Raw genomic sequence first — 21,122 nt, forward strand, 5'->3', positions numbered from 1 at the left:
AGGCAGTACAACACAGGCAGTACAACACAGGCAGTACAACACAGGCAGTACAACAGACATTACAGCACAGTATGAGTATGAGACGATAGCAGTGTATAGCAATGTCAATGCATTATATTATTCATGATGACTTTTACTAGTTTGCCTACACTTCCAATATGACCATTATTGCAAGGCGGACAAGTCTGGTTCTTGAGAGCTGTCAGATGGTATTCTGGGAAGCAGCTGAGCTATGCTAGAGTGCATTAGAAATACTAGCCGTATTGCCAACAGATTATCCATTCCCTAATGACACGCAGGAGAGGCTTTGTTATGTCTACTTATGTATTTGTCTTATTCCTACAGCAAATCGATTGCATTTATTTGTCATAATGTAATTGACAGGCCCAGTGGTCAGGGCACTGAAATCCTGTTAGCACCTGTTTATTATATCTAAATAGCCACTGATGGGCTACAGGTTCTGTTGTTGATGTGTTGAGAGGAGGAGGGAAGTGGATATGAGCTTTGATTGATTGCTTTTAGTTTCTCCTGGCCTCTGGGGGTCTCTGTCTTCCCTCCGTGTGCGTCCATCCACCATCTCCGCCTGCTGTTTGTCCATGTGAAGGTATGTTTGTTTCTGTCTGTGTTTTTTGGCTCAGAGTAGGGTCAGCAGCAAACCTCGGCTGACGCCCTGCGGATGCACGGGTCAGATTGCATCAATTCTGTCCCAAAGCAGAATGTGAGCCCCCCTCAGAGCACTGATCCAAACCCCAGCTTCCTCCTCCACCCTCTAGCCCATCAGCTACGTCTTGCCTTTCTCCGAAGCTCAGCATTGTGCACAAAAAAAGTCAGGGGGGCTCCGGTTACGCCCTTCCCTTGTCTTCACAAGAGCATCAGTCAGACTGACAGAGAGACTGTCAGATAATATGAAATGCCAAAGCTGGCCTCACCATCTGGTTCGGAGCTGTAAATACTCGCTATGGTTCAGTTGTCTTTATTGTTGATGAGACATGACTGTGTCACGGAAAGTGGAATGTAATTATCTTCAAACATATGCCATGATAGATCAGTGTAAGTTATCTAAAAAAAGCCTCCTTGCTGTCCGTGCCACCAACAAAGACAAACTGAACATAGTGAAACCAACTCCAAGTGTGTGCCGGGCTCACTTCACACCTAGCGCAATCGGGATAATTAAACTGTCACTTGTTTAAATGGAAATTGATCTTTGTGACTCTGTTTATACCGCATGGTCATGTTGTGATTTATTTTCCTTTCCATTGTGTGAGGCAAATGTTCACATCGCAGCTTGATCTATGGTTGATTCTTGCAGTCTTGTTAGCCGTTTTGAAGTTTCTATCCATCTGGCCACTCTGCTGCTCCGGTGCACGATACTCTGTTGAATTTCACATCCTGATGTTTCACTTCAATTTGCTTCTCTTTCCCCTGCTCCACCAAGACCATGAGAAACAATGGACTTTGAGTTTCAGCTTATGGAAATGTGTTTGATTAAGCACAATTATGAAATCAGTCAGACAGAGGCTGTTAAAGTCTTGGAGTTTGAAAGGGCTTGCACTTGCCGTTGCCTTGCAAGAGCCCCCCGCCCTCTGGGAGGTGACAGGACAGGGCCATTAAATATTTAAGCTAACACTGATACTCAGAGCGCTGCCTTTGACTTTCTCTCATCTTGTCTCTCATGACTGGCTGTTTTTATCCGAGAAATTCAGTCGCGTCTTTTTATAAATTAGCACGCCAGTTATAAATCATAACAAGTCAGTGCTTTAAAAACAGGATTTGGGATTTTTTGCACTCAATTCCAATCAATGACATTACATCCAAAGTTATAATAGAAAGGCATCTCTTTTTTAGGATGGTCATTCAACTAATTTTCTTGCCACATTGGGTAATTCCACTTGTGTTTGCGTGTGCTTGTATCAAAGGTCGTGGCGCACTGGCGTCGCGGCCGGAGTTTCCCCTGCCTCACGCGCTAAGCCAGCTGGGATAGGATCCAGCTCCCCGTGACCCACAACAGCGGATAAAGCGGTGAAAATGAAAATGAAAATGAATGGATGGATGTATCAAAGGCTGGCCACCAGGGGGCAGTACTTAACAAATTGGTGCCTGATCTTGCTTTCATGGAGATCTTGGCACTGAGATGCAGCGTGCTGTTGCTGTTTTCTAGATTGTCTATAGAAAAATGTGCTTTACCCAATCCCTGAGAAACCATTGAATCCCACAGCTAAACATCAGAGCTGCAATGACCACCACCCAGTTAACGCTTCATTTATGAGCAGAGAGCTGCTGCCAGTCGGAGCACAGGGGTCACATTTTTTAAGATCTGTTTCCCAGATGGATTTAACTCCTGTTCTGTGGAAATAAAAAAAATTATGCAAATCTAAAAAAAATAGCTGCTGTTTGCTCCATGTGGAAGATCATCAGAGCCATTCCGCACTCTTTCTCTGTCTCTCTCTCCCTCTCTGTTTTTTTGTGTTTTTTATTAATGCAGCCATTTCAGTTTAATATCTTTTCAGGTTTTCTTGATGGAAGGTGCTGTGGCTTAAGTGGTCTACTTATTGGAAAGTTGGGGATTCAAACCCCAGTCCCCCCAGTTTAAATGCTGATGTACCCTTCATCAAGATACTCTACCCCAACTTGCTCCCCAGGCGCCATATGAGCTGGCGTCCATGTGATCCATAGTGTGTTTTTTTTTTAAAAAAGCATCAGCGCTAGTCATTTTATCTGCATAGACAAGTCGCTACCTTTCTTCAACATGAGCATAGACGAATGCTAATTAATCATTAAAACGGAATAAATTAAAGGATGGAACAGTTACTTTAAGATAAATGATGGCTAATGAGGTGAAAATGAGGGATGCTGCAGCCTAGCTGGTGGAACAATATATGAAGAATTTATGCATAAGCCATATGGGTACGTCTGCCATTCTATGGCAGTAGCCACTAGCCGCTAGTTAATCAGGCTAACGACAAGGCCTTAATGGCTTCTGATAGATTTACATTGTGCTTAATGTCAGAGATTAAATAAAATTATATCAGAGGAGCGATGAGGAGAAAGGTGGTGTCCTTTTCAAAGCTCTGCATGTGTGTGTGTGTGTGTGTGTGTGTGTGTGCACATGTGTGTGTGCAGCAATGTATATCTCTCACTCCTTAATTACCACGTGAGGTGTGTGAGCCTACATTAACGCGCACACAGACACTTGTGCGTTTGAGTGTATACCTTTGCTTGGAAAAAAATGCATCTAATTTTAGTTCAAGTGCATGAATGGATACTGTAAATAGACATTGGAGGTAAAGTGTGTGTGTAGAATGCGTGATGCAGCAGGCTATAGGGTTGTGTGTGTGTTGTGGAGCTAGCAGATATCTACTGCCTCGCCTCTCCAGTCTCTTGTAAATGGCTGCATCTGTCGTGATCACCAGGAGTCCGAGAAAAAGATGGAGAAAGTACCAAAAATAGTAATCATGCTGAAATGTCCATTTTAGAATTATGTATTACCTTTTGGAATTACAGTTATGAATGTGCTGTATGGGGTCACTTAAATGTTGCAGCCAGTAAAAGTCAGGCTGTTGTTTGTTTCTTATTTCTATTTTAATAATTTGACTGTTCGGAGCATCATTTTCATTGTAGAAGCTGCACCCAGGTTTACTTGCAAGCCTTTTGAGACTGGGAAACAAAAGACTGAATGTTCAGCAGATGCCCTCTCGAACTAGATATCTGTAGCCGAGTGAGCTGTAGCTGAACTTAAGAACTTGTGAACTAAGAATATGAAAACTAGACCTAAAAAAATGTATTGTAATAAACTTGTAAATTCGCTTCTAAGCGGCGTCTGGTTCAAGAGGCTGCTCCGTGTTGGTTTGAATCACCAAAAAGCATTGTTAGTTGAAACTCTCCACACTCATCTACACAATGGATAGTCAGTGGCAAACTGCCATACGTGTAAATGAGTTCAAATTTGTCAACAAGTCTGCCCTGAGCAAATGTTAGTTTAAGGTCTATTGATCGATCAGGACTGTTTCATCCCAGAGTCTCTGAGCTGATCTCAGCGGGTCCGGTGCCGTTGCCTTGGGCCGATACTGGAGTGGCTGATTAAAATATTCAGTTTCACAACCTAATAAGTGCAGCTGATGCAACTCTTAACACCAATCGTATCTCTCCGCCTCGCATGCAGTGACAGGATTACAGAACTCATCAGGGAGTTTTGCCCTTTAGATTTAAAGTCTGACCTCTGATCAGAGTATCAGCTTCAGACCAGCGGGGAAAAGCAAATAATTCGTACCAGCAATTAGCAGAAGAGTGAAACACACCTTACGCGTACACATGAGAGTATAGACGCTCACGGAAGACATTAGGCGTCATATTGCTTTCAGTAAATGTGTCTCCAGAAGGACCATTATCCTGCAGACCAAAATGAAATCAAAATGAAAGATCAATTTAGATGCAGCCAACTGTGCAGCAGGCTTCGGTCTGTTTCTGTCTGCTGTCTGATCTTCTCATGTGTGTGTGTGTGTGTGTGTGTGTGTGTGTGTGTGTGTGTGTGTGTGTGTGTGTGTGTGTGTGTGTGTGTGTGTGTGTGTGTGTGTCTGCACACGCGTTTGCAGATGAACATGGTGACTGTCCATCATTAAAAATGCTTCCAAGGCATTTTGTCCTCCTTCTGACATGAGGTGTAACACACATGTACTTGTCTTTTGCCAGCAGCAGTTCAAACTTCCGGTGCCAAATATGTTTCTGGGAATAGAAACATACAGTTTATATATGTGTATATATGTACACACACACACACACACACGTATACAGCACTGTAAATTTTGGTTTCTTTTATTTTCCGAGGAGGGTCTCTAAGTGTAAATAAAAAGGAATTTACACAGTTTTTAATATTGTTTCACTACCGTATTGGCCCGAATATAAGACGACCCTCTCTTTTTAACGACGCAAGTTTGAAAATAGACTTTTTGAACACCAAATTAAATTTTTATACAGAAAATAATTACAGTACATCTGAAACAAATGACGAAATACATTTTTTAATTTTATTCTTCGTGTTATAAGACTTACAGAATACCTTCATGCATCTATTCAGTCGCATATCAAACATCCATGTCAAAGGTTACACTAGAGTCTATACCAGCTGACTACGGGCGAGAGATGGGGTATACCCTGGACAAGTCGCCAGTTCATCACGGGGCCAAAACAGAATACATTTGTTGATAAATCTGACATTGAGGGCTTTTTGAGAGACCAAAGTCCGTTTAATCTCCTCATTAGGATGAAATAGTACAGCAGTGTGGTTAAAGTTACGATAACCAAAAAATGAGCTCATGAAATGTGACTCCAGTACTAATATACTATAATATACTTTATGTAGTACTGAAAATACAAGAAGGATTCATTTTATAAAAGTCAGACAGAGACCATTAAACTTCACAAAAGGCCATTCATTCAGTTCCCACTGAGCAGCAGCAGGAGGTGTCGGGCCCCTGGGGGACTCAGACTGTTTGTTAAAGCTAGAAGCCATATCTGAAAGTCATCCATCATAACCGTTTCTCCTTTCCCAAATTCTCCCCAGCCCAACTGTCATGATGCTGCCAGGATGAATTAGCTGTGTCACCCTGTGATTCCCCGTACAGGCTGGGATTCTGTTAATGCTCCCTGGGCTGTAAATATAAATCTGCTCTGTCCGTCTCACTGTGCTCCGACAGTCAGACGACTGCTACTCCATTTTCAGATTAATGCATTCCTCTGCCGTACGTAACGGTGCTTTCACAACAGAATATAAAGACTTTTGAGACCATCCTGTCAAATACAGTAACATTAGGGTAGCAGAACTGGGTCTCTGTTGAGGTCTCCCCCACATGCTGACTAGACATTGCACTTAAATACCGTATCTGTCCAGTGCACACAACAGTAACATCAATGCAGTTTATTTTAAAGGTTTTCAATGCAGCATTAGGTTTCCAAATGCTTTACATGCTCGTTCAAGAACAGTTCAAAGGCAGTGCGCTGCTCTCCAAAGCCTCCCAATCGCCTCCCTAATGCACTGTAAGATGGGTCAATACGAGCTTTTAAACACTCACATATTTTATATTCAATTTTATCCACTCAAGCTTTTTGACACTTAGAGCATATATTTATATTTAAGAGTATATATGCTGTACATAAATAAAAAATTACCAATTATCACAAGAAATATTTGACAGAAGACAACCATAGAATTTTAGTACACGCGCCGCTTCACCTCATCGCGGATTTTTAGTAGGTAGTCACGTGATACCGTATACGCATTCTATTGGCTGATGGCATCCGATGTGCGCTACGTTCCATGATTCTCGGAACGCAACGCACTTCTGTGAGACACAAAAGTGCTTTAAGCAGTCTGTGGTGGTTTAATATCAGTATGGGGAGGGTTCATAAACGTTTAAACTACCGTAAATAATAAAATAAATAGCTTGTCGCTATATTGCGGATTTTATTTTTTTTACGGTTGATTCCTGGAACGCATTAACCCTGAGTAACGAGGGACTGGTTAAATTTTATTTGGTGGCACAGCGTAGATGGTATGGTTTATTCACACACTGAGTCTTCCAGACCAACCACAGTCAATTATCTGAATGGACAACCCAACAGTGAGTGTTCTTGTGTTCAGTCCTACACAGTATGGCTCTTCACACTGCTGACAGTGTCACGCGATATTTAGGTTTGTTTTAATGTCACTGACTGAAGCCGTTTTACTCTGACTCACTGAGTTATTTCCACTGATTTGGTTTCCTCACATTGTTTTCCCATTAGAATGACATTTACCTGACACAGCATTTAACCTCAGAAGATTGAGAGGCAGTCACAGATGTGACCTTTATGATTCTTTGTCCCTTGCAGCAGACCATACGCTCAATTATCTCTCAAATGGTTTCTGTATATCACCACCTGCTCCTCTGTCGGCCACCGCGGCTGCAGGACCCTGTCTGCTGCTGCCATCCATCCTATGGTTTTACATTGCCCAGTTCTTCATCACCTCCCTGTCTCACTCCATACCAGATTACCCTGAGAGAGAAAAAAGAGACAGTAGCATCCAGAAAAAGTAGAGGAGATCGCAGAAAGAGGAGGAAGGTAAAGTACAGAAAACTTAACTGAAAAAAAAAAGACACGTGACAAAGGATTGGCAGGATATGAGAGATGCATTGTGTTTACACCCAGGCAGGAAGCGAGGTATAGTAATAATGTAAGTACTGAGGTCATACAGAGACAAGGGTGGTAATGAGACAGTAAAAGCACAGTAGATAGTCACGTCGAAGGTAGTGAGCAGAGTGTTTGGGAGAGGAGAGGGTGCACATTGATTTCCTCGTGTCATGCAGTTTGAATCTGCTCAACAAGAAGTTCAGGCCAGCCAACTTCACCCTTCCAGAGCCAGAAAGACAGTCTGATTGAGTGCTAAGTGCCTCCACCTCCCAGAACTCTCACAAACAAACCTCCTCCATCTGTGCACACAGTCAAATATATGTAACACTGAAAACCCAAGAGGCTATTCATTCCTCTTTATCCACAAACAACAGAGATGTTGTTTATGTCTAGTTCCTATCACTCACTTCTCAGGTCATTTTTTAATAAAAAAAAATTCATATTTATATGTATTTGTATTTTCAGTAACTGTGATTTCCTTTAACATGCTCGACTGGAAGGTAGTGCGGATCTTTCTGTTTTTTATTTTTGTTGTTGTTCAGTTTTGGCGATAGTGTTTCCTCAGGTAAAGGCATAACATCCAAATGAAATGGGAACATTAGCAGCATACAGGAAATGTGACTTCTTCTTTTTTTTATCTAGCTGCCAAAGTGAAGAACTCCCCAGCTTGATGTTCAAAACCCTCTCACTTCATAAATACATGAATATATAAATATTGAGAAAGGTCTATCTATCTAGGTGTATTGATTTCTTTACATGTAGGTTTATCTACACACAGATGTACATAGAGATGGAATGCAACAATTCATTTGCAGTTCTTTACCTGTGGACTCACACACACAACACCCATTATTTACATGATGCATCTGCAGTGTTTGCAGAAAAAAGAAATGAAAATATGTGTGTAACCCTCTGGTATGTGTACGTGTACATACATGTGCGCATGCACAGCAAGAAACCCATGTAAGTCTGCAGAGTCAGCATGAACACTGTTTACTACAAGGTATTCCCAACATTCTGTATCTACTTAATTGTGTGCATACAAGACTTTGGACAATGGGGAGAAAAACACAGTAGTGACAGTAGATTGGAAACTCAATGAAGTCAATATTAAAAGATAATTTACAAGCAATTAAAAAAAAAAAAACTTTGAAGGTCGGCATTATGCAGTAGATGCTTCTACATTGTGTGTCAACTTCAAATTTAATCCAACCCTTTCAAGAATAAATTGCACTATATTATTCTGCACTGAGCATTGCCACATGCTGCATGCCAAAATGTGTCCTCCCTATAAAATGATATCAAGTGACAGCTATTAAATATCTCTGCTTGATGACGCTTTTCCTCATCCTCAGTTGCCTTTTAAGCATTCACTGCTTCACTGGCCTTGCCGATTGAGTATGAAGTCTTTTACTTTAATACGTAATCCTTCAAAGCCCAAATCCACCCAATAGAACAGCTGTCTGTTGAAGAATCTTATTCACATCTTCCCATCGATCAAGCGACTAATACTGTGTGGCATTCAGTAGCCTGTGATGGAAATTGACGCCATCAGTTAGCAAAGGACAGTGACATTTGTGAACTGAAAATCTAATAATTGCATCCAGTTTTGTTTCATTGTAGTGTGGCTGACAGGTTCAGATGCCATGATGTGTCCATAAATTTAAAACTGCACACTGTCAGCGTTGTTAATGGAAGCCCTCATCGGCTTTATGTTTGATAGCTCTGGGATTTGTCTCCATGGCGTTTTGTGAGAAACAGATTCAGCATCCGAAACGAAGATTGGGTCTTGATTATATGATTGTAGTGCATCCATGTGTAGTGTGTATATATATTTCATAGGGGAGTTTTGCTGTGGTGCTGTTGAGAGATGGTTTCTCAGTCATATCATTATCCCTTTAGCTGGATGGATTAGCCTTTTGTGCAGAGCTACGACTCTGATGAGATGACTAGGGGAACAGGAAAGAAGAAATTACATTAAATGTCAGAAGTATCAGGGACAACTGATAAATCCTGATGCCTGCTTAAGATATTTTAAAATAACGATTAATCTGTACAACATCCAGACATTTATGCTTATAAGACAGAATAAAAGATTTATTTATCTTTATTCTCTCTTCCTTTCTTTCTTTCCTTTTTGCAGGCATTCTGCATATGCTCATTTTGATTTGAAGTTCAACTATGTGTGATTGTGGTGATCTCGCTGTGGAGCCATCAGGAGCCCACAGCCGAGCTGGAACTCCCCTTGACACCCTCATTCATTACCAGTAATAACAAGAGTAGCAATGTCCTCCGAGGGGACATTATGATGTGTGTTATCATACATTACCAGTGAGACTATAGACTGAAAACATGAGTCTGGAGACTATAACCTTTATGAGCCTGCAAACATGCAGAGAGATTGAAATGCTGCCGCCTGACTTCATCTGTTCCTAGCAGCTTGACTCACCCTTCATCTCACTTCGTCTGTAATGCCATGTAGTATGTGGGTAGGTGAAGCATCAGCTGAACAAAAAAAGACAGCCCAGTGTGGGATGCAGTGCAACTGCACTGACAGATAACTTGAGTGGAGCTCAGGATGATGGTTGTGTGTCTCAGTTTCATTCAGAAAAGACCCATCTTGTCTCAGACTAACTAACTCTAGTCTTGTTGTTTTTAGTTGAATCCACTAGAAATCCCCTAACCTGTGTGAAATATTTGCTTCCAACATGTTGATACAGTCTGGGTAGTGGGTAAACCAGGCTGGCAACAGTCAGTAACAAACAGCTTGTGGTGCTTCTTTCTAATTTTCCTCTCCACTGTTCTTCTCTCTCCCTTCTGGCATTTAATTTACCCAACATTCATCATTTCGGTCCAGTTCAATCAAACTGGCCTGACTGTTTGCAAGTTCATTAGCTACTGCAGTTTAAGAAAAAAAATAATAATTCGGTTACTTCTAAAAAACCGACCGCGTCACGTGTAACAGGAGTGTTCAGTATACATGGACTGAAGGGATTTAAGAAAAGGTCAACACTCTTAAGACGATTCGCCGTTGGCCGACGATGCAAATCTGTGTAGATTTATTTTAGCAGCCTTTTCTTTCCTGCCGTGCCCTCGTGTTATGAGGTGAGTTATGGAGAGAGGAGAAAGGCACGAGGCAGCGTGGTTAACAACACCCTCCTGATCAAGTCCATCACTCTTCAGCATTCCATCACCTGAATCCTAACTTATCATCCGGTTTTGCGTGGGATTATTACCCACATAGACTGTGCTCTGCTCCTACTTTGCCTACCGTTTCACGGTTTTATAGATTTTTCCTCAACTAATGACTGTTTTACAACCTTTCCACCTTTTTTTGTAATAATGTCACCACACTGCCAGATCCATGCAATTATGTAAGTTATATGTAATTGGATTCAACCCGTAAGAAAGAGGACAAGACGAGAACAATTGATTTACTAAGTACATCTCATTCATGCTGTCTCTCTCCTCTCATTCACACACCATTACCTCCCCACCTCTTCTGCTTCGGTCGCACGATGGACTCCACACACACACACACACACACACACACACACACACACGCACACAGGCCCACTGTGCCTCCAAATATGAGCAGTGTGATGTTCAGCCTTCATTCGGGATGGGAACCCTGTGTGATAATGACCAACCGAGCATGAAACTCCACTTAACCAGCCTCCAGAGAGAGAGAGACAGAGAGAGAGAGAGACAGAGAGACAGAGAGACAGATGTTGTGGCCAAATGTTTCATCAATGATGCATTCAAGCCTCTGTTGCCAGCCTGAAACAGGTTTTTCTGGGGCACCACAGGGTCACAAAACCTATTAAATCTGAGTACAGCTCTTCACAATAGTGGGAGATGCTTTAAAGGCATCAAACATGATTTGCATTAATTAGGCAGCACCATCTTGACCTTTTTGTTTCCCCCCCCTAGCATTTCACGTCGCACTGAGGCTGTCAGATAATGGACAGTGGAGGATGTAAATCAGCTCTCTACAACTGGTGTCACCAGATTACTTAGCACCCAGTGAAGGCTTTCCTGCTGCACTGAAATCTGCTAAATTTAAAATTCAACCAGTGGGAAAGAGACCAGAGTTTGTACAGATATGTCTTTCATAGAGCTCAGGTTAAAGTAAGAGAGCCAGAGGGGGATATTGTGGATGTGTGTGGCGGTGTTGTGTGAGTGTGGGGTTGTGTGTGACAGGTTTGAAAAGGAAAACAAGTGGCCACTATCCTCGGAGGCCAATGACTTCATTTTGAGAATGCCACTGAGGATGTTGCGCCAGAGAGAGGTGCGCGTCAAGGAGCAGAAGGATCGATGCGCATAGTGATGACGTGACTTTGATTGCAGCAAATCAATGGTTTCTTGAGTTTAAAACAATCCAACTGTACGGGACCAACTTCTTGTAATGTTAATGATGCAATCCCCCCTAACTCCTGTTGCTACACAGAAGCGCGCTAAATCTCTCTCCTCGCTTCCTCCCCTCTGGACGCGCAAGGAGGGCTGTGGGACCGACAAAATAGCCTCCATCACGACCACAAGCTGCGGCTCAGAGCCCGAGAGGACCGATCATAGCTGCTGCGTCCCCCCCTCTCTCTTTTTCTCTCTCTCTCTCCCTCCTTCTCTCGCTTTTTCAAAGTCGCTGACAAACAGCAGCCATCAAAAAACGCGCAGAGTCGAGTGTGACCACAGCGGGACCTGATGTTAAAAGCGCGCACCGGGCTTCCTCCAAAATGTGCCAGAGCGACTCATCTGGATCGAAACCCAGACCCCCGGGATCCCTTACCGAAGCCGGGAAGCTCTTCTTGAAGCACACAACCTTTCACGGCTTGAGGCACATCTTCATCAGCGGCTCCTATCCCCGCAGAGTTGCGTGGCTGCTGGCTTTCCTCGCGGCTCTGGCGCTCCTCTTCGCCTGGTCCTCCAACAGAGTCCGGTACCTGCTCTCCTCGCCCGTGTACACCAAGGCGCACATGGTGTACGCCAAGAGGCTGGTTTTCCCCGCCGTCACCATATGCAACCAGAACCTCCTGCTGCCACGACGCATGAGGAAGACGGATCTATTCAGCGCGGGCAGGTGGTTGGGGCTCTTCGGGAGGAACTGGCAGATCACTCCCGCCGCCAGAGAGGCGCTCTCGCCTCTGCGGGGCGACGGTGACGCGGGCGCGGGAGGAGAGCCGCCCTGGTCCCCGCTGTCTCGGATCCTGGACTTTAACCACTTTCTTCCTCCTCCACGGGAGTCCCAGCCCTCCATGAGGCAGCTCCTGGACCGGCTGGGACACCAGATGGAGGAGATGCTGCTGTTCTGCCGCTACCAGGGGGAGCTCTGCGGGCCGCGCAATTTCAGCACCGTGAGTGTGGGGGGCCAAATGTCACCCCCCTCGATTTAAGTTGATAGAAGTTCTAGAAGGAGCTCTTTTTTTTTAATGACTGGCTGAGTCAGAGGGTGAGGTGTTGGTAATTGACTGTCAGCATCTTCAATGTGTTGTGTGGAGACATCATGTAATTCATTAGCGGTGAACTCAAACCATCATGTCTCTGCTCCGGTGCGTCACAGTGCCCTTAGTTCAATTAACTTTCTGCCCCCTTGACGCCCCAGTCGCTGTAATATCTCTCTATGGACTGTGGTGAACTGCATTGTGAGTTTACAGTGATTATCTCCCATAATTGGACTTCAGCTCACAGCATTTCTTCTTAAATTGCTCCATTATTCCTGTGTTGTTGGGTTTGTTTGTTTGTGTTTTTGCAAAATTGAGCTGCGCCGCTTGTTTCTTGTGTCCATATTTGCATTTTGAAAGTGTTTTAGACCAGAGCTGGACCCAGACTGTGTGTGTGTGTGTGTGTGTGTGTGTGTGTGTGTGTGTGTGTGTGTGTGTGTGTGTGTGTGTGCTTCAGAGGATGAAGTGGCACAGGACAGTCTTAACACATTAGTTTCTCATTTTGTTGGTTTGGGTCTGTGTGTTTTGAGTTTTTCGTCATGTTGTGTGTCAGAATGGTCTGGTGGTAACTTCTGCTTCAATATTCAAAAGTGGCCTTTGACTTAATGTACTAGACAAATGACCAATCAACCATGTTAACCAACGGTTAACCGTTTTAATTGCCTTTAATATGTTTTGCTTCCCAAAGGCGAGCAGTGTGACAAAGCGGAGAACAGATGTCGGCCGTGGGACGGCAGTAGATCAGTCCACAGGGACTTGGCTCCAGACCACAGTGTGGAGTGTTGACTGGAGAGGTGCCAGTTCACCTTCAAAGCATCACTGAGGTGTGCTTGAACGAGGCAGCTGTGTGTGTGTGCGTGTGTGTGTGTGTAATCCCATTAAGGGATCAATAAAACTATAAATAAATTCACATAATTCATCATAAGGGCACGGTGGGGCAGTGGGTAGTTCTGTCACCTCACAGCAAGACGGTTCCGGGTTGGAGTCCTGTTCTGTGTGAAGTTGGCATGTTTGCTCAGGTGAATTGATTGTTCTAAATTGCCTGTAGGTGTGAGTGTGTGCAGGAGTGGTTGTTTGTCTTTTGTGTGGCTCCACAGCGCACTGGCGTTTTGCTCAGAGTGTCCCCCGTCTCTCGTGTGCAAGTCAGCTGGGATAGGCTCCAGCAACCCTTGTGACCCGCAATAAGCGTAACAAGCGTTACAAAATGAATGAATGAATGATCATAAGCATTCTCTGCTTATATGAATAATCAATACATCTGAAAATCCAATACGATGTTAGTTTCGTATATCAGAGGACGATAACATGATTCAAAAATGTAAAACTTTAATTAGGATATTTACTTTTAATTCCACTTTTATATTCCACTTTCTCTGTAGAAATCTGGCTTTTTATTCTTATCTGGATGCTTTCATTGAGAAATTGACTCTGAATGACTAAAATAAATCTAATAACTCTTCATTCACCAATGAATGAAAAAAAAAAATCGAACCAATAGCTCTTCGGGGCTCTTCCATGGGGGCCCCTAAGCAGTGTTTTAATTTGTTCTTCATGTCAATAACAGTAAATATTTAAGGTTTTCCTTCTCAAGGCACCTTTATTGTACCCAGATTACAGGATCAATAGTGGAGTTATTAATGCACCAAAATGCAAATCTGTGTTAATTTGCTAATAGCAGATAGCAGCTAACTCCAAAAAAAAAAAGAAGAAGAAAATTAACAAAAAAACTGGGAAGACAGTAGCATGTTTGTGACGTTACCGTCACACCGTTTGAATACTGATGGGATGAGCCCTGTGTATGAAAGTTTTTTGCCATGTTAGTCCATCGTCTACAAACTCTGGTCAATAAGTGCCGTATCATAGACGTGTCTCTAGATTCTGTTGCTGCTGTGTCATCCTTCACATCTATTTCACTCATGGACCCCCAGCTTATTATTTTAAAAGACCCACTGGAGCAACATTCTTCTGGCCTCATAAACACAGAAAAGGCATCGGTCTTCTTTGTGGCATGATCTCTGAGTGAAATAGCCCTTTTCAGACTGGAAATGGCATCTCTCCATTCACATTTGCTCATCTAATTCATCCGTCACTCTGCCACCAAGGGACATAAACAATAAAAAATAAAAAAAAAATTCTCACCAAACAATATTAAAAGTTGAATAAATTCATCAGACTGGTATTCAACAGTCTTTTAGGTTCATCAGTGTGGTGTGATGGGGGTTCTGCTGTCATTCCTCACGGCTGGATCAATGTGTATAAAGTTCTGTGCTCACAAGAGACCAATCTGCTCCTAATGAAGACTTTTGATTCATCTGCTAATGCTTTACAACACTCATTTGACACTGAGATGGAAAACAGTTAAGGTTGGTCTCATTGGAAAACTGCAGCCCTATTGATTACAGTCCATCATCTCCCACAGAACAATACAAAAATCCAAATGGTCCTTTCTCTTCTTTCTCCCACCTCATTACCCAAATTTATTTTCGGTTAAGTAGATTTTCTTCTTGTTTTTTTTGTGTTTTTTTTATGTTGGAGAATCAGCGTTTGCCATTTGCTGCCAGCATGAAACAGGGTTATTTCATGTTTTGAGGCAAATGTGTCATTTGGAACTGCTTTGGCTCTGTGGCATCCTTCAGTGTGTGTCATCAAACCCCCCCCTCCAAAAAAAAAAAAAACATGCATCAGATGCAAACAGATGTTTTCATTTCTTCATAAAATTCAAATCTGAAACCACGAAACATGTTATCACAGTCAAACACATTTCTTCCCACCACAATCTATAAGAATGCCCCCCTGTCTTTTAAAGCATGAACAAGCAGCAGCAACCTTTCTTTTTTTGGAGATAATGCAGAGGTCTGACTTTTTTTGGGATGTGCGTTTATGCATAGATAATCGATAATATACCGCATGGCCTCAGGGTGAGTGAGATGAGCCGCTGCCATTAGTCACACCAATAGAATCGTTCACACTTGAGAAGTGGGATGTGGAGGAAGAAGGTTTCAGAAAGTACTGACTTTTGTACATGCAGGTTCTCTCTTTAAACTCCGTGAATTTGGCCCCATGGCCTCCTCAATCCAACTTTACCTCCACGACACCCCAGCCTCCTCCTTTATGTGTGCTTGATTGACATCCAAGAAACCGCTCCAGATTGCGTCCCAGAACCAAAGTCAGACTCCGCTCCTGCTGCTGCACAGCTTTCAGCGTTCTTGGCTTCATCGTAACTGTCCAGTCCAAGTGAAGGTGTACGAGCAAACCTTGGTTTTTGAACGCTTTAGACATCGAATGAATCGGAATTCAAACAAAAGAATTTGGAGTTTTTTGTCTTAGAAGCGCCTTTTCTCACTGCAAAGCGTGAGAAAAGTTGAGAGAAAACATTATTGTTCTCATGCTTTAACTGTAATGTGCTTTTTATTTTAGTTTACTGTGTTCGTTCATTTTTTTAAATTAATTTGCGTTCCATTGCAGATGGTACGAGTTACAGTACTTCTGTCTAAAAGACGACGGTAACTCGTACCTTAGGCTAACCTGATTACGTTGATTTTTGTTTTCTTTCTTTCTCGTGTTTGCTTCTTTCTTTTACATTTATTTGATAGGTTTCATTCCTATACAATTTTATATATAAATGACATTATGAAATAACATACTATGTTGAAAAAAGGTAGTTTTCTAGCGTCTTGGAACGGATTAAGACCATTTACATTATTTGTAATGGGAAAAATGTATTTGGAATTTGAACAAATCGCTATTCAAACAGCCTTCAGGAACGAAATGTGGTGGGAAACCGAGGTTTGCCTGTACTTACTTTCTGCATTTCCAGTCTGTGTATTGTAATCAATTTAATGTGTTACTGTTTGCAGATTTATAAACAATACGCTTGGAGAAATTCTAGTTTAAAGCTTGAACCCAGCTGCTGATACTAAACATATTCTGGCCATTTTATTTACTTTTTGGCAGCACTGCGAGCTGCACATTAGAATATGCAAATGCAATATGTAGGATATGTTGACAGTTGTCTGTTTGCACGTCTAGTGGATACACAATAAAATCACACAGAGGTCCTCAGCTTGTAAAATGTTGCTTGAAAGCCATTGTTTTCCTTTCCTATTGTGTGATCATTTTAACAATTGTTGAAAAGACAGGAGACTGCAAAACTCTCAAATTTTAAAATATGAGATTGACCCAGTTGATAATGTCAGACGGCAGCTGTGACAATACATGAGCTTTGACAGTGTGGGGGAGGCACTGATGTGTTGTGAGTCTGATGCAAACATTGACTTCTGATTAAGTTTTGACAATCTGACGTACCTGAAGGAACGGCTGACAGAGAGAGAATGACATTCTTTGTGAAAGGAAAAATGACAAATTTGTGTTTTTCATGTTCATGAAAAAGCCCGAACTCCAGTCTGACACCCGTGTTCGTATCTCTGCGTGTGTTAAAACAATCTCCGACTTGCTGAAAGCCGAAGGCGACAAAGGGGAATACCTCCGTGAGCTAACTGCACAAGAGCTTCCTCCAATACAGATGGCAGAGATAACATGATTCATTTTTCCTTTATCTCCACCAAGTCATTGCTCCTACTTATGAGAGAACCTCATTGAGATGTCCGCAATGAAAAGTGACTTGGGTTGTCTTGATGGCCTCGCATGCAGAGCATCCTGAACTGACAAAACAGGAAGAGACGCTGTGCAGAAGAATGGTGTTAGACTGAGGCTATCTCCATTACAAATCCCGAGTGCAGCGTTATGTGAGGGTCATTCAAGTACATCCCTCTCACTAATCTACGGTGAGGAGGAGCGTTATGTGATGGAGTTGAATCAAAATGCACTGCTGTGTGTGAAGTAGTTTAAGAAAAGTTTTGAAATCCACTTAACACCGGGATTTATCGGTTTAACCTGTCTCGTATATTTGCACGCTATTTAAATTAGATGTGTGTGTGTGTGTGTTTACTTTCTTCATGCAGCAGACAAGTTAGATGAAGAGCTGGGTGGTACTTAAGAGGATGAAGAGTGTCTCTGGGGGTGCATTACTGTTCAGTTTGGAAGCCACTGATCTATAATTACTTTCATTCCTTTGAACTCACACCTGATCAGCACAAACTGTTAGGAGGATTCTTGAGTCGTGTGTTCAACAGGTAGCTGGGATTGTCCCTTAAATATAGTGTTCTGTGACACAAATCTTAAATGCAGTATGTTTGAATTTGGGATTATATCCTTGTATAAGATATTCCTTGTGTTGCAGAACTGTCTGTCAAGGAATATTTTTAGTTAACTTTACTCGGCGCCAAAAGTGAAACCCTGATGATATTTTTACCTGTCGTCGCACAACGCACGTCCGTGCATCCACACTATTGAAAAAAAAAAAAAAAAAAAAAGGAGAAGTGGTTTACTGGCAACTTTAGGGAACAGATTGTTCATCGCTGTCACAGTTTCATGTGAATGATAGCCGAGGGCCATCACTGTCTGTCGGTGAATTATTTATGGAAGAGGGAGGTGGTGACATTTGTACGCCCTGTGAAAACAAGAGCCGCTGATGTCTATCTATCTCTGAGGCTTTCATCACAGGGAGATTTGATTAAAATATTTAGTTTCTACGTTTACATGATTCAGAGTGAGTCACTTTAAAGGCACTGCATAAAGATCTAGACTGAGCGAACTTAAAGCAGGTCATAAATGTTAAATGTTAGCTTTGAATATATAATAATAATAATTGGTTTTGTTTTTCAATAAAAAATAGCACTTTTTAAGAATATGTCTTGTCGCTGCTGCTGAAATGTTTGCAACTCTGCCCTGCATAAACGCAGCAAATAGCATCTAATAACACAGACGGTCTTTTCAGCAGACGCACATGGAGCTCAAAGACACGGAACACAATGAAGATCCTGATTCCCCAAGGTCACCACAGGCAGCCACTGATGCTGCTCCTCATTCAATGCAGGCAGCACAATCCCCCTGGTTACCACAGCAACTCTGACTACAGGCTTCCTTTTGTCAATCACCTTTGCTGTACAAAATGACGGCAAGCAAGAGGTGACTGCACGTGTCGATACTGTACACACTCGTCTAAACACACTCGATAACACGACCGTAAGAACAAGTGTGTGAGAAGGAGTTCACGTCTACTTGTCACCTCTGATTTCTTTACATGTTTACGCTTTTCTTTCAATGCGGGAAGCTTTTCGTCTTTACCTCTATGTTCAAATTCACGTCTTAAAGAATCAGTTTTGAGAAGCTGTAAATAAGTAAACTTTAGATAGAAATAGTCTTGACATTTTTATGTTTAAATTTATTTTTTTTCACTAATACATGGCTTGTTTTTCTGTTTAGTATTTTTCCCAGTTTATTTTATTGTTGGATGTTTTGTGCAGCCGACGTGTGAGGTGTCACGATATCATCGAGTTCTCTCCCTCATGCACCAAACAGCAGTGATAAACAGTAATCTGATTGTGGTGAGGTTCCACGCCAGGTCTGAGATGGATTTCAGAGTCCTTTTATTGACGCATGCATCCTCCTCCGGAGTCTCAAGCATTACAGGCGCTGCTTTTTTTTTGACTCGGTTTGTCACTTTTGCACTCAAATGCTCACACCTCATATTGTGTCCGAATACCAAAAAGGTCTTTTTATTACATTTCCCCCATTCCGGCTCTTACAAAAATCCGTCACCAAACCTTGAGAAGTAATCACTCTCCATTAACATTCTGCTGTTTTGTTTTTTTATCAACAGCATTCACTTTCTGTTTCCGGTGCAGCAAGAGTAATTTCTTCTTATAATATGAGTCACATATTAACAGTTTAAGTCACCAGTGGGATAAACACTTTCCTTGTGTGTTAACTCACATTAAACTATGAAGACAAACAGCGTCAGTACTTTTTAAACATCCTTTTATACAAAAACAGTGGTATGAAGCCGGACGTATTTTTTCCTTATCGTACCAGAAAGTCTTGTCTCCGTGTGTTATGAGTTCAGAATTGGAGGACATAAAGGAGACTTATTTTAGTTATTGCTTTTCTACTCCTTTTCATTTCATGTCTTTGAAGCCTTCTCTGTGTCCATTTACCATTTCCCCCATAACGTTGAAGGTTAAAAAGTTAATTGTGAGCAAGGATGCTTTTCAAAAGGGCTCACAATCATGAGATTTGACAACAAAGTAGTAGGACATTCTTTTTTCTTTCTTTTTTTTTTATTTCAGTCACGGTCTTCCATTTCGTAATGTCTGTGATTGAATTACGTATCCATTAGTTCTCCGGCAATCAAGTTTTTGCCAATAGGTCAAGGCTTCCTGCTGCTGTCTATAGTAGATGTTCGACAGATGGGTCTTGGCAGTGTATTCCAAATCAGCTAATAAAACAGAGATGTAAAGACGCACTCCAGATGTAAACTGAGGTTTTGGTTAGGATTTCATGAGATGCCTTTGAATTGCAGATTTATATCGTAGTGCAGAGATGAAATTGACGCTGCAGCATGTTGAGCTCACTTGATCTGCAAACATGCTGTCATGAATCCACTTGGAAGAAAAGAAAAGCGCATTCAGTGATGATTTTATAATGGAACAATTAAAATTAAAGACGTCAAAATGTGTCACTTCCAATTAGAAATATCTAAAAATGTGCAAACCTTTGTGTTTTTATTCTTCTTCTTTTTTCATGGTGAGAGTGATTTTCATTTAGTCGTCAGTTACTATAATTATCATGAGAGACTCATAATGAAGAAGGATGTCAGCAAACCGCTTGGGTGTAAATGAGTCATGGGCTCTGTGAACATTTCCACCAGTCACACAGTGACATTTCATCTGCAGTGGGGGCTGTTTAACCAGATAAGACAGAGACGTCTACGATCACATCCTACCTGGCGGCTGTGACTCTCGAGGTCATCCACCAATCAAAACGCAGTATCTCAATGCACAGCCTCTAAGCTGAAGTTCCTTGCAGCAAGTAGCAGAATCGTGAATGTCTCCGCATGTCTTTCCCCTTCTGTGTGTGATGAACAAGTGGCTGGTGCTGGCTGTAATGACTTCTGTGTGTGTTTGTGTGTGTGTGTGTGCGTGTGTGTTGTATTTGAATTATGAGACTTATAGCATCAGATATTGAACACATTCTTTAAGTGTTAATTTCACCAGTTGCAGTCATTATTTATAAAACAATGTATGCAAATAAATGCAAATCTAGATGTGATGCAGAGGCCGTCTACAAAACAAAAGTTCACTGATTGATCCCCGATTACATTTCTTGATTCATTTATGAACATATGCTGCACAAAAATAGCAATACATCTTAATGTCTCAGAGCTCATTGTGACGCGCGGTTATTGCTTGTTTTATCTGATCAGCAATCAAAGTATTCAGTTAATATTTCCTGCACATTTAAACTAGCAGGAAATCTGCACATTTAAGGTAGTGGAAGCAGTGAATAGTTGACATTTTTTATTTAAGGATGCTTTTTAGTCACATTAGTGTTTAATTTTCTACCAACTGACTCATTGATTAATCAAATAATAATTTCTGCTCCAATAACAATCAGTTTACC

The 21,122-nt window shown here is 41.9% G+C and overlaps 1 protein-coding gene across 2 annotated transcripts in view; it reads left to right on the forward strand.

Moving 5' to 3' along the window:
- Positions 1 to 21,122, forward strand: part of asic1b (acid-sensing (proton-gated) ion channel 1b) — a 146,212-nt gene that overhangs the window by 109,853 nt on the left and 15,237 nt on the right. The window contains exon 1 of one of the 2 annotated variants that reach the window (XM_068315146.1): positions 11,862 to 12,515. The exons of the other annotated variant lie outside the window; for it this stretch is intronic. Within the exon in view, the coding sequence (XP_068171247.1) occupies positions 11,898 to 12,515 (618 nt within the window). The 5' untranslated portion in view covers positions 11,862 to 11,897. Of the gene's footprint in view, positions 1 to 11,861; positions 12,516 to 21,122 lie in introns of those variants that run through there. 2 annotated transcript variants of the gene reach the window in all.

This window comes from Antennarius striatus, chromosome 5, assembly GCF_040054535.1.
Source record: "Antennarius striatus isolate MH-2024 chromosome 5, ASM4005453v1, whole genome shotgun sequence".
NCBI lineage: Eukaryota > Metazoa > Chordata > Actinopteri > Lophiiformes > Antennariidae > Antennarius > Antennarius striatus.